The sequence below is a fragment of the Adiantum capillus-veneris genome, chromosome 3 (genome assembly GCF_014529385.1).
Source record: "Adiantum capillus-veneris isolate H3 chromosome 3, ASM1452938v2, whole genome shotgun sequence".
NCBI lineage: Eukaryota > Viridiplantae > Streptophyta > Polypodiopsida > Polypodiales > Pteridaceae > Adiantum > Adiantum capillus-veneris.
This window is the reverse complement of record NC_140933.1, coordinates 139,009,381-139,022,073: the sequence shown is the minus strand read 5'-3', so window position 1 is coordinate 139,022,073 and position 12,693 is coordinate 139,009,381. Positions and strand designations below refer to the sequence as shown.

General features: G+C 42.7%; 1 protein-coding gene across 1 annotated transcript in view; it reads right to left on the bottom strand.

Annotated features, from left to right (window-relative positions):
• Window positions 1-7,300: 7,300 nt before the first annotated feature.
• The window catches only part of LOC147461804 (Haloacid dehalogenase-like hydrolase (HAD) superfamily protein), a 133,007-nt gene continuing 127,614 nt past the window's right edge, over window positions 7,301-12,693 (bottom strand). The window contains exon 11 of the mRNA XM_086509252.1: window positions 7,301-7,617. Coding sequence (XP_086365378.1) covers window positions 7,512-7,617 — 106 coding nt within the window. The 3' untranslated portion in view covers window positions 7,301-7,511. The remainder of the gene's footprint in view (window positions 7,618-12,693) is intronic.

The window sequence follows — 12,693 nt, the reverse complement described above, 5'->3', positions numbered from 1 at the left end:
CCTTGTTTAACGGCACTGGCCTGGTGTTTAGCTGAGGCATTTCTAGCTCTTTGATCCCTTCCTCGATTTGAGTCATTTGTTTTGTAACGCCAAAATTCTCTAGGCATTTTTCCATAGTAGCCCACATGTTTGGTCTTATTCTGAGTAACTCGGCTAACGTTATCGTACAAGTGACTGGTGTTGATACTATTTCTATTATCCCTTCCGAATCGATGACCTTGTTGGGAGACAGTCTCTGTGATGGGACTGCAATAACATCATACTTGGCCTCGTGCTCTCCCATATAGGATGGTAATGGTCTTAGCGAATGGTGTTAATTGTCCATAGATTGTACAGATCCTTTGTCTCCCCAATACAATTCCACTTCTAGATTCATTTGAGATCCAACCTCAAATTCCTCTATTGGTGGAAGAGACACTCCTCTTCCATCAACCGTTTGGTTTACTCGTCTGCTTATCTCACTTGCTTCATTTGCCTCTCTGACTTCTTTCCACAATTCGTCAAGACCATCTATTTCTTTACAACTATAAAGTATAGCTATGTGAAATCCCTTGGAAGAGTGATCCGTGGTATTCAACACTATCCTTGGCTCTAATGTGGGGTCCTTAAGCTTCATGACTGAAATCTAGCTCTTTTTGTTCTTGGTTTGGTGGGATTACTGGTGTAGATGGGACAAAGATCACACCCTCAGGATTTCCAATTGGTGGTTCTAGTAAAGCTTGGGTTATTTGAATCATTTTCTTGCACATTTCAAGCCTGTCCTTTTCTAGTTCCACATATGGATATGTCATCCATCTTTGTTCTTGGGTTTGCTTGTTTTTGAGCCATGTTTCATAGGCTTTTAGGAGGGCGTCTAAATGCTCATTAACCTTTTCAAACAACACTGATCCTCTTGAGCTAGCACTTTTTGGTTTCTCATCTGTGGATGGTTCTTCTGGAGGTTGAGACATCTGCGCAAGAAAAGATGCAACCATTTACTCATGTTGTCTTATCTTGTCTTTAGCTTGGGTAAGCTTCTCAGCTAGGGATTTTTACTCTCGTTCCTTACGTGCTTTCATCCTAGCCTTTCTAGCTTTCCAGCTATTCCGTTTGCTCTTGATTTTCTGACTAGGTGCATCAGTCTTTGGTTCACCCGTCTCTAGACTCGCGTCAATTTCTGTTTTCTCTATCTCTAGATTCTTATCAACTTCCTTTTGAGCTTGCACTCTCGTAACTACTTGAACTGGTACAATGTTTTCGTTTTCCGAGCTACTGGGTAGCTGAACGATCCTGAGACATTTGTTGTGAATCCACTACTCTCATCTGGGAAGGGCTATCAAATTCCAATGGAGTTGGCTAATCCTCCTAATTCTAAGATATACGTCACCGGCACAAGTGTGGGAGTGTGCACTATGGAGGTGATGACAATTGCTCTGTTTGTGTGTGTGCATGCGCGTGTGTGGAACTATGACACGAGGATGAAACTTGCGGGTACAAGGCTTCTTGTTATATGGAGAAGCTCAACAATTAACAATGAGGGCAACACAAAAACATTCCATGCATGGAGCTGTGTTGCTCGACATTGTTGTGTGGCACATGTATGTGTAACTATGTTGAATGTTGTGCATGCATATGCAAAACATAGTACATACAAAACCTACTTGCATCCCTTCTCAAGGTTACCTGACAAAGAAAGTCTTGCCATGAAGATTATTCTCTTTGTACGTACGCAGTTGAACAATGAGACAATAGAAAGTGAGGTCTCTGTACACTCGTGTGAATTGCGCACCCAAAACGATCAAGATTTTTTTTTTGTGAATTTTGGGTGCTCTTTGATTTCCAAGGACCTTAGCTTTTGCCTCCAAAAAGTTAGACTATATAGCACACTCTCCCTTTGCTTTTTAGAACCAAAAAGTGGGCCACCTTACCATGCATCCACCCATGTTGAGTAATAATGGACTACTAAGAAGCAACAAAGCTTTCACCAAGCTTAAGAAGAACTATATCAACCTATTCTAGTATTACTAAATCTCTCAAAGCTATTTGAAGTCTAGTGTGATGCTTGTGGGGAATGCCTGGAAGCCATTCTTCTCCAAAAAGAGCATGCCATTGCATATGAGAGTCATCGTTTGAACTCTGAAGATATGACCCTTTAGCATTCATCAACAATAGTTTTTAGTTTCCATACATGTCATGGATACACAAGCACTATTTTCTTAGGATGCCCTTCATATTACAAACAAACCATCAAAGTCTGAACAAGTATGCAAACCAAATTGAACCCAAAAACCTAATTCTCTCTTGCGTATTGATTTTTACATGGCTGACATGCCAAAAAACAATCGACTATTAGCAGATGCACTATCATGATGCAATGCTCCAATAATATATCTATAGGTTACCCAATGATTTCACATCTATGATAGATGAACATGCTACTGATTTAGATTTCATAGTAGCCATAGCACTTGGAAAGACGCAAGAACCATATATGCTACAAGATGGTTATCTTATATATAGCTTGCACCTATGTGTTCCTCACTCCTTAAGAGAGAAAGTTATGTGTGAATAACATGCTCATAGTGGAATTCAAGCTACAATGAATGCGATTGAGACATGATTTTACTAGACCATGATGAAAAAAGACATCTAAGAGTATGTGTCTCAATGTCTTGCATGCGAAAAGAGTATGGTTAGGTGGGGATTGGCATGTAGAGTTTCTTGCGACCTTTCACTGGTATCAGAGCTCGTGTGTGGGAAAGGGGGGGGGGCGGCATGGAGGAGCTTTTCCTGGCGAGGAGGATTCCGCGTTTGCATGGATGATCTCTCTCTCTCTTTCTCTCTCTCTCTCTCTCTCTCTCTCTCTCTCTCTCTCTCTCACACACACACACACACACACACACACACACACACACACACACACACACACACACAAACACACACAGTTTCAGTAAATTCCTCCCCCTCTCTCTCTCTCTCTCTCTCTCTCTCTCTCTCTCTCTCTCTCTCAGTAAGTTCCAATGGCGGGTTGCAGATTGGGGACACATGGAAAGAACCCCTAGCACACAACAGGGGAGGAGCGTGCCTTGCCCAGCTTTTTGCATATCTAGCCCAAAAACAAGAGCGCCTTGAGCTGCTTGTTCATATTTGTCACCGTCTCTCCACCGTCCATTGTCTGCCATGCTCATAGATCTTCTTTTCACAAGGTGGACACCCTAAATCTATAAGGTGGGTGCCCTATTTGGGGCACGCCTCCTTGTAAGGGCTAGACCCCATGGGCACTAGCAAGCATGACCGTGCAAGGGCCTCCACAAGGGGGCCATGGTTGCATGGCATGGACGGCCTTGCACGGTTGGGATGGCTTGCCAAAGCAAGGTGAAATCGTATGATAGTAGTGGATAACATATTCCCCTTGTCCTCCAAAAGCAAGGGACAACAAGGTCATGCAAAGGCTATGAGCCGATACCTATCCAAAGCCACGAAAGATCATTCAGCGACCATGCAAAGCCATGACCTTCAAGGGAATTGCTTCACATGCAACCATGTTATCGATGCAAAGGTTTTTGTTGATCGGTAAGCACCATAACATTGGAAAAAATATTTTTGAACTATCAATTTTGCACAAGCATTAACCGACCTCAATGCCACTGCTTGCGTTCGAGGAGCTTGTTCCTAGCGTGCTCATGTTGGGACAAATTTCTTTGCTTTGAGGTGGCTAGGGGTCATTTCCTCATGGCTTTGGCAAGGGCAATTACATACGGCAAGGGCGATCGAATCCCATAGCTTTCTTTTCTCATCTGCAAGAAATCCTATTGAAGCAGGCAGAACAGTCACGCTTGCATTTGGAGCTCAATTTGAGATGCATCATGCCATGGCTATGAACCCACACAAAGGCGTAAGGGCCGAAAGAACCTGACTATGCCAAGCAAGGTAACATGCCGAGTATTACGATCGGGCATGGCCATAAGGTTTGCAGTTTTCATCCTTTTGTGATTTTTCTTACTCCTACGGTTTATTGTGTAAAAAGTCATGAAGCTATTTTTGAGAGTTAAGTTTTATTGAAATTATTACAGGAGAAAATATGTTCTCACCTCGAACATAGTGTCTTTGTTTAAATACAAGATATCAATGACCAAGCTTTGGCAGGAGGGGCCAAGGGCGAAAGATTTTCTCGAGAATCTACAATTGATATCGAGTGCATCTACTCGAATCATTGGAGCTGTAAGATTGATGATGTGCCTAACTATACGACAAATAGCAAGGGCTATTTAAGCCAATTGTATACAAGCATTGCATGCGGAAGAAAGTCTATACACTAGGTTATGCCTGACAAAGGCCGTTACAACACGGTCCAACGATGACAGTCGCAACCTCTATTAGTCAGCAAGGTAAGGGGTTATAAAGTTTATTTATTTTTAACGCAATCTTGAGTTTGCTTTGCAATGACACAACCCAATCTTGATACTTCACCGTTTCATCATGCATGGCATGCAAAATTTTGAAGAAGGATCCGAAGGCTTCTAGAACAGAAGCTCCTATGGCATGCTAGTTTTCAACATTCTAGATATGCTATCAGCATATGAACTTAGGGTTTTGCCAGTGTATACGAATGGTTACCCAAGGGGTGATGGCATGAACCAACCAAAGGGGCTTTCATGGTACATACTAAGGATTCAAGGTATAGGTGATTGTAGATAGGTTGACTAAAACAAGTTTATTCCAACCAAGCCTACTATTAAAACTCCAAAGTTAACCAAGTTTTTTGTTGACGAAATGTATAGATTATATGATGTCTCCTTATACAGTTGGGAACACATCAGTATTACAGAACATCCAAGACGGATGGGCAAACTAAATGTTTTACTCGAGTGCTAGAGGATATAGTATAAACTAAGAGCATATGTTAGTAAGAAGCAATCCGATTGGGAAGATTATCTTCTTATTTTGGAGTTTTCTTATAGTAGTGCAAAGCATGTTACGACTAGGTTTAGTCATTTCATGCCTATGTACGGTTTTCAACTTAGATCACCAGTTACTGTGGGGTTGGCTATATAGAAGATTCAGTCAGTTAAGAACTTTATCCACGACCATATTGATCTGTTGATGTAAATTGCTCATCCAAATGTTTGACAAGCACAAAACATATGCAAGAAGTAGCTTATGAGAAACGTCAACAAGTCATTTTCATGGAAAGTAAAAAAGAAATATTCTTATATGTTCTAGAACCTTCAAAAAATCTTAAAATTGGTCATACATCTAGTTACCTCTGAAGTGTTGTGATCTATATGGAAACTAGTCATCCACCAAAAAGTTACCTCTTAATGTGATCAATTCAAAATACTCAAAAGTGAGTTGATCTAGTCAATATACTCTCATTTCATCCGGTTTTTCCTATAAGAAGTTTATGTAGACGCTACATAATAACACCAATGTCATCAAATTCTTGTTGATTCTATTGAACCTTCCATCCGACTGCATGACCCTAAACATATTCTTAACTAAGATGGTGTGATTCAAGTGGGAAACATTAATGTTCGTAAGAAGAAATACACCATTTTTGTTTTGGAGAACAAAAACGCTTCTCCAAGGGAGGAATAATGTTAGTACAAGGGTAGGACAAGGGCTATGCATGCAATGTCAAAAGGGGTCTCCTAAATAGGGACAAGGTGGCCTATAAAGTAGTACGGTTGTGTAGAGATGAGCATGTAAACTTTCCAAAGTCCTTTCACAAAAACAATACTGCAATCACATTGTATGGTAACCCTCTTTATATCTCAAATATTCAAGTATCATGGTTACACACGCATATTGATTTGGATAGAGATCGTAGAAAGATCAAAAATTTCTTCAAAGGATTATTTAAGAACATAGGCACAAACTTAAATTTCTCACCCTCAATGGATGATCAAAGTGAAATTGTAAAGTCCTTTGTAGTGGATCTACTAAAAGACTACATAATAGCAATAGGTCAATGCAACCAATCAAAAAAGTATCTATTTCTTGTAGGAATCATGTCCGTAATTCTAGATGTTTCAAAGTAATCAAAGGAAGTTCAAAAGTCCCACCAATTTTGAAAATGCACATGAGCATCTGTAAATATGGTCATGATTTACGTGATGAATAAGCTATCAATTGCCAAATAAAAGTAGAAGACCGCATGGTGGATAAGCATAGAAGAACTCTTGAATTCAAAGAAGATGACTGGCTCATGTTCCCCAGAGCTCGATTGAGGCATACTACAAGCAAAATGTAGCAAGGAGAGCCAACCCATTCATTAAAAGTACTATGCTAAGCAACAAATTGACTACATTATGAGAATGTTCTCACCCTTCCTTATTTCCCACTCTTGCTTGCATAAGGGTTTGTTTCAGTTGTATAGGGGAAACAAGCAAGACCAAATCAGATGTAAACTTACAACATAAGTCTCTACGATTGTTGGCGACCCTATCTAGCGTACTATATGGCAGCCAATCGCATCAAGTTGGCAAACAATGGACAATAGAAGGACCAGGACGGAGAGAGAGAGAGAGAGAGAGAGATGAAATGCAATGTACTATTGATAATCACAGAAGGACCAAGGTTACAACTATCATGTGTGATGCGACTATGTGGAGCAAGAGCACTTAAACACTACGATAGATTGTATACACTACGCGTGAGGATGAAATAAAACCATTAAGGGGAGGGTGCATTTACCTCTACATCTTATATTTGAAGGTGAAAAGTCCTACAAAGTTTTGAAAAAATTAGTGTAATTCAACGTAATAACCTTCAAATTTTGTCAATTTACCTCTATTGTTTCACATATGTAGGTTTGCCAAGTTTTTTCAACGTAAAAACCTTCAAATTTTGTCAATTTATCTCTGTTGTTTCACATATGTAGGTTTGCCAAGTTTTTGGAAAAATGTTTTTTTCGAGCACTGCAATGGACTCTCTCGTGGGTCTCTATATACAGTATCTATTGCTATTTGCTAATGGTACCCTATATCACCCTTGATAAGCAACACCAGTACAATGGTACCTTATATCACCCTTGGTAAGCAACACCAGTACAATGGTCTCCCTCCCAGTCTAGGCACTCTCGAGCATTGCACCCAAAACGCTCCATCCTCTAGGATGCTCTCTGTTCCAACATTTTTGCTTGGAAGGTGAAGAAAAACGACTATCATCTCTCTGAATAGGCCCTCGATGCATGTGTGCCATCTCATAGCAGGATGAGAGAGAGAGAGAGAGAGAGAGAGACGAATAGGACTCCCTTGTTAAGTTTGTAGAGTAATTTACTCATCTTTTGGAGTTCCTATTTTTCACCGGCGACAATAAAGATATAAAGATAGACAATAACTAGCCTCTGCACAGAAGGTAGTCACAATTGGAGTAAATAAGTGTATTAACAACCCTGCCAAAAGAAAAATGGAGGGCTTTGGACAATCAATTTACAATTCGCAATTTTTAATTTTAAGGGCCAGCAATACCCAAATGCAATACAACTTTGAATGGCAATTGTCTTTGCATAGGGTAGGAAAACAGAATTGCTACGTAGCACTGCACAAGCGTCTCAAACGTTGTAATGTGAGAGACCCAGCACCAAAACCTTCCAACACTGCCATGGCTGCGGGGAACTCTGCCCGGGCTGTCAAGCTGCTCCATACATAAGCAGAAATGTCAGTTAATTGAACACCATGCTTCCTGAACCATCTCTAAACACCCCGAAAAAAAGAAAAAGAACATTTATGGCCGCTACTTCCAAAGTATAAACTCTTTTTCAAAAACCAGGACGGTTAAGAGTAAGATGCAGCAAAACTGAACACGATGGAGTGAGGCAGAGACAGTGAGAAAGAGAGATGACACCGGATGTCAAGTCCCAACCACCCTCGAGGGCCCCCTTGCTCTATTGCCAAGGCCCAAGAGTAAGTATTTGCTTCTCATTACTTGCACAAACTGTTACAAGGCTGAATGCTGAATGCTTTATGCTGATGAACTGCAAAAGTGCCGATGCTGATGCTGAAAATGCAGCCTTGGGGAAAAACGCAGTCCCTCCTTGCTGATGTTGAGGAAGAAGAAAACACTGCCCTTTCTGCGGCTTTGACTGCACTGACTTGAACTGCTACTGCTGACCTGTCCCAACCTGTTCACATGCCTAAGTCACTTTATGAATGCTTTTTGCAAAAGAGGGTATGCAACTATTAATCTGTCTAGGCATGCACATCCTCTGAGAGGCTCACAAAGGTGCTAGACTAGATCCCTAGGTTTTCCTAACAAAGGAAGGTAGAATTTTAGCAGAAGCTTGTATATGTCGCGTACGCGCACGTGACATCCCCGCTTTTGAAAGTGTGGCACTACTGCCGAACTGCTCCTTTTTTGTACTTTCCTGGTCAATGCTTCTGATGCTTGCGGATGCATGAACCGTTAAGATCCTTCAAAACCAATGGGTAATGTGGATGTAGGTTGCCGACCAACTGTGCTACAATAATGTTGACTATGCCTGTTGTAGCTGAATCTTTCCCCCGAATAGTGTCCGGGGTGAAAACACTGTGGGTGAAAATGGAAAAGGAGGGTCCTTAGTCATCTCCAATGCCATCTCCAATGCTTCAAGTGGCAATGCACGAGGATGCACACAAAATGCAAATGCGAATGTAGAAGAGGGTCATGGGATCCATTCTCCAACTCCTTCCATATCCACATACGAGGCAAGAAGATCCTGGTACTCAAGTCTATATCTTCATGTATCCGACGCTTTGTTCATTAAAATAGAGAGTAAAATCCGGCCAAGGTTCCATTCCTCTCTTCCCTTGAGTTTGTGAAGCCGAAGCATGTCTAGAGTTTTGATACCAATGTAAGATGCAACAGAATTGTTTTAAGGATTTTAACTCAAAATGAATACTTCGCACAAACACAAGGTTCCTTTACTTCACTTGAGAGAAACCGAACACAATGAAGGAGTGAGACAGAGGAGTGAGAAAGAGAGATGACACCGGTTGTGGGGTCCCAACCACCCTGAAGGGCCCCCTTGCTCTATTGCCAGAGCAAGTATTTGCTTCTTATTACTTGCACAAACTGTTACAAGGCTGAATGCTTTATGCTTATGAACTGCAAGAATGCAGGTGCTGGTGCTGATGTTGATGCTGAAAGCGTAGCCTTTGGGCAAAATGCAGCCTCTCCCTACTACCGCTCGAGGAAAACACTGCCCCTCGTGCTGCTCTAACTGCACTGGCTTGAGCTGCTACTGCTGACTTGCCTTGACTTGTGTAAAATGAAGGCCCAAGGCCATTCATTTATACTATACTAACTCTTAATCTACCATGTCTTTCAAACCCCTTGTGCTGCTCTCATTGAGCTGGCTTGAACTGCTACTCCTGACTTGCCCTGACTTGTGCAAAATGAAGGCCCAAGGCCATTCATTTTTACTTTACTAACTCTTGGTCTACCATGTCTTTCAAAACCCCACAATTCTCCTTTTTAGCGGTTTTTATGTAATAAATGACCGAAGTGACTGTTCACATGCCTAAATGACTTTATGAATGCTTTGTGCAAAAGAGGGTATGCAGAAAAAATCAGAGTTTTCAGCCCCCAAAAGTATGTTCGAAGCCCAAACTGTTGGGGTAGAGGCAACATGTCCCTTGCCCCAAGACGGACGTCCAGTGTCTGCCGCCCACTGACCCACTCACTTATTCTTTATATACATAGAAGAAGAGAAGAATAAGAAGTGAGTGTTGTTTCTTGCCACTCTGCTCCACCTCTCTCTCTCTCTCTCTCTCTCTCTCTCTCTCTCTCTCCATGCATTGTATTCGCGCACCCTTCAATCGGTATCAGAGCACATGGCGATTGTGGAAAGCACGGGGGCGTCAAGAGCTTTGAGGCGATAGCTTGCTCGCTCTCGACGGTGGAGAGATCAAGAAAGCTTGGAAGCTTTGTGAGAACAAAATGGGAGCTTGTGAGCTCAGCTGATAGTGAGTATGCTCTTGTGGAAGCCAAAAGACAATGTGTCACAAACTGGTGACGTGGCACTGCCCCAGATCCACACACACTCTCGGACATGACACGTGGCAGACAGTACGGTTCCTTGCAATATGTGCCGACAGGCTGACGTAGCATCTGTGCGGAAATCCGTGAATTTGCACCGCAATATCCACTGACATGCTGACATGGCAAGCGTACGGACAGCAGTATGGAATTTCTTGCTTTTGTGCTGGTTGAAATCCTACGCTCGCTGAAGTAGTAGCTTTTGGGATAAATTGCTTTATTTTTTAGAATCTTGACTTGGGGTGTCCAAGTTTGTTACTGTGGTAATCAGCGCGCGGCCGATTTTTCTTCTACCGGGAAATTCGCGACAGTTATGGATTCCAATAGATCAGTCGACTTCTTCATTTGGGAATGCGGGAGGAGATAACGGAGAAGATTCTCACGAAGAGTACGGCCCACCTCGGCCTACTCAGGCTGAGATTGAAGAGATGAAACGACGACAAGTGGTTGACGACGCAACAAAGATGATGAGCAGCATTGCGAAGGATCCAAAATTTGCAAAATTTTTGACTCAGCAATCCTTCGAAGAAATGTACACCCAGTGGCAAAAGGCCACAGAGCCACCCATCAAACCAGCACTGAAGAAACCATAGTTACCAGGAACGCGGAACGGGAACGGCGACGAGATCCCCGCGGAACGGGGGAACGGCTAGGGGTCCGGAACGGGAACGGCGCGGAACGGGAGGTATAAAAAACACCCAAATAGTGCATTTTTTAGCTCCTTGTGTTTAAATACAAGGAGTATTAGAGTGCTTTGACTCTAATACTCACAAAAAACTCGTTTTGAAGACCATTCAACCTTGCTATGACTAGATGATGAGAGAGAGAGAGAGAGAGAGAGAGAGAGAGAGAGAGAGAGAGAGGGAGAGACTCGAGAGAGTGAGAGGGAGAGGGAGAGATTTGAGAGAGTGGGAGGGAGAGGAAGAGAGCTTGAAGGCTTGAAGCCTTGAGCCTTGAGAGAGTGAGTCTTGAGAGGGAGAGATCTTAAGAGTGTGAGAGGGAGAGAGCTTGAGCCTTGAGGATTAGCTTGTGGAGAGAAAGGGGGAGGGGGGTGCATTTTATGAGTCCTTGAGGCCTTGCACACTTCAAAAAGAAGCCCAAACATTTACTTCAATTTTTTCAATTTTTGCCAAATTTGTTTGTAGCCGTTGGCCGTTCCAGGGGCGTTCCCGAACGTTCCGGGGGCGTTCTGGAACGTTTCGGAACGGCCGTTCCGGTTTGAAGTGGCAACCCGGAACATCAGACGTTCTGGGACGTTTCGGAACGTTCGGGAAGGGAACTGCCCCCCGGAACGCCGGAACGAGGGCTAGGGGGCGTTCCCCGGTAACTCTGGAAGAAATCTCCTGCTCCGAGGATGTTTACAAAACAAGAATTAGAAGAGGTGGTTGATACATGGATCAATCGGCTTTTGGACGTGAACAACAAAGCTAAAAAAGCACGACAAAAAGCAGAAAGGAATTGACTTCCCGGGTTATATGGGTCGTCAATCTACTTTTGCATCGGCAAGAAAGCAGAAGAAGCATGTACGATTTGAAGGACTACCCAGTTCTTCTTCTTCTTCTGGCAGTTCTTCTAGCTCTTCTGACTCGAGCGAAGAAGACAAGAAAGGGAAAAAGAGAACCAAAAAGCAACGCTTCGAAAAGGGCAAGAAAAAGACAAAGAAGCCTAAGTTTCGCCCAGTTTCTGACAGTTCTACAGAGGACACATCCTCAGATAGTTCGGACTCCGACAATCACATGTTTTATGCAAAGAAGACACATTTTTTATAAAGCCAACCAATATGACTTCCTTGAAGATAAAAGCAAGAAAGTTAGAGAATTTAAAGAAGGTGGGCAATCAATTAAGTTTGACACTTTTTCTGGATTTCAAGATGCTCCGAGGGCTTTGGCCTTCATACAGCAGTTTGACATAGATTTCTCTGGAGGGCATTACTCAGAGCACTCCAAGATTCGGAGGGCTACCTCTTTCTTCAAGGGAAATGCTCAAACATGGTGGTCCACCCTTCTACTGAACAAGGATTTCCACGATTCATCATAGAAGCTTCGAAGACATGGTCGATCAATACCCCACAGATCCAGATTTTCAGATGTATTCAGTCGAATACAGAATGGGGAGGTAGTAGCAGGATATTCCATTCGGGATGGCTACTTGATGAAGAAAACGACGATGTGCGTTACATAGCCGTTGAGGGAAACGGTTCTAACCGAATGCCACTGTCCACCATTTACGAGTCACCGCGGCATTGATTCCACCTTGAAAGGTGTGGAGCGTTATTTCTTTTGGCCGGATGTGAACGATTTTGTATGCAGTTGCTTGGTATGCCCCCACGTCAAGTTTGACAGGCATAAAGCACAGGGATTGTTACAACCTTTACCCATTCCCACCCGCCCCTAGGAAAGGATTACTATGGATTTCATTTTTGATCTCCCAAAGACACAGAGTGGGCATGATGGTATCTGGACTATTATTGACACATGTAGCAAGCAAGCTCATTTCATTCCAGTGAAGAAAACAGTCAAGCTGGATCATTTAGCAAGATTGTTCATTGCCCAGATATTCAGATAACATGGCATGCCTGAGACAATAGTCTCTGACAAAGATCCCCGATTCACGAGTTTGTTTTGGAAGGCTATTTGGGAGAACATTGGCACATTGTTGTAGTTCTCGTCATCTTTCCACCCGCAGACAGATGGG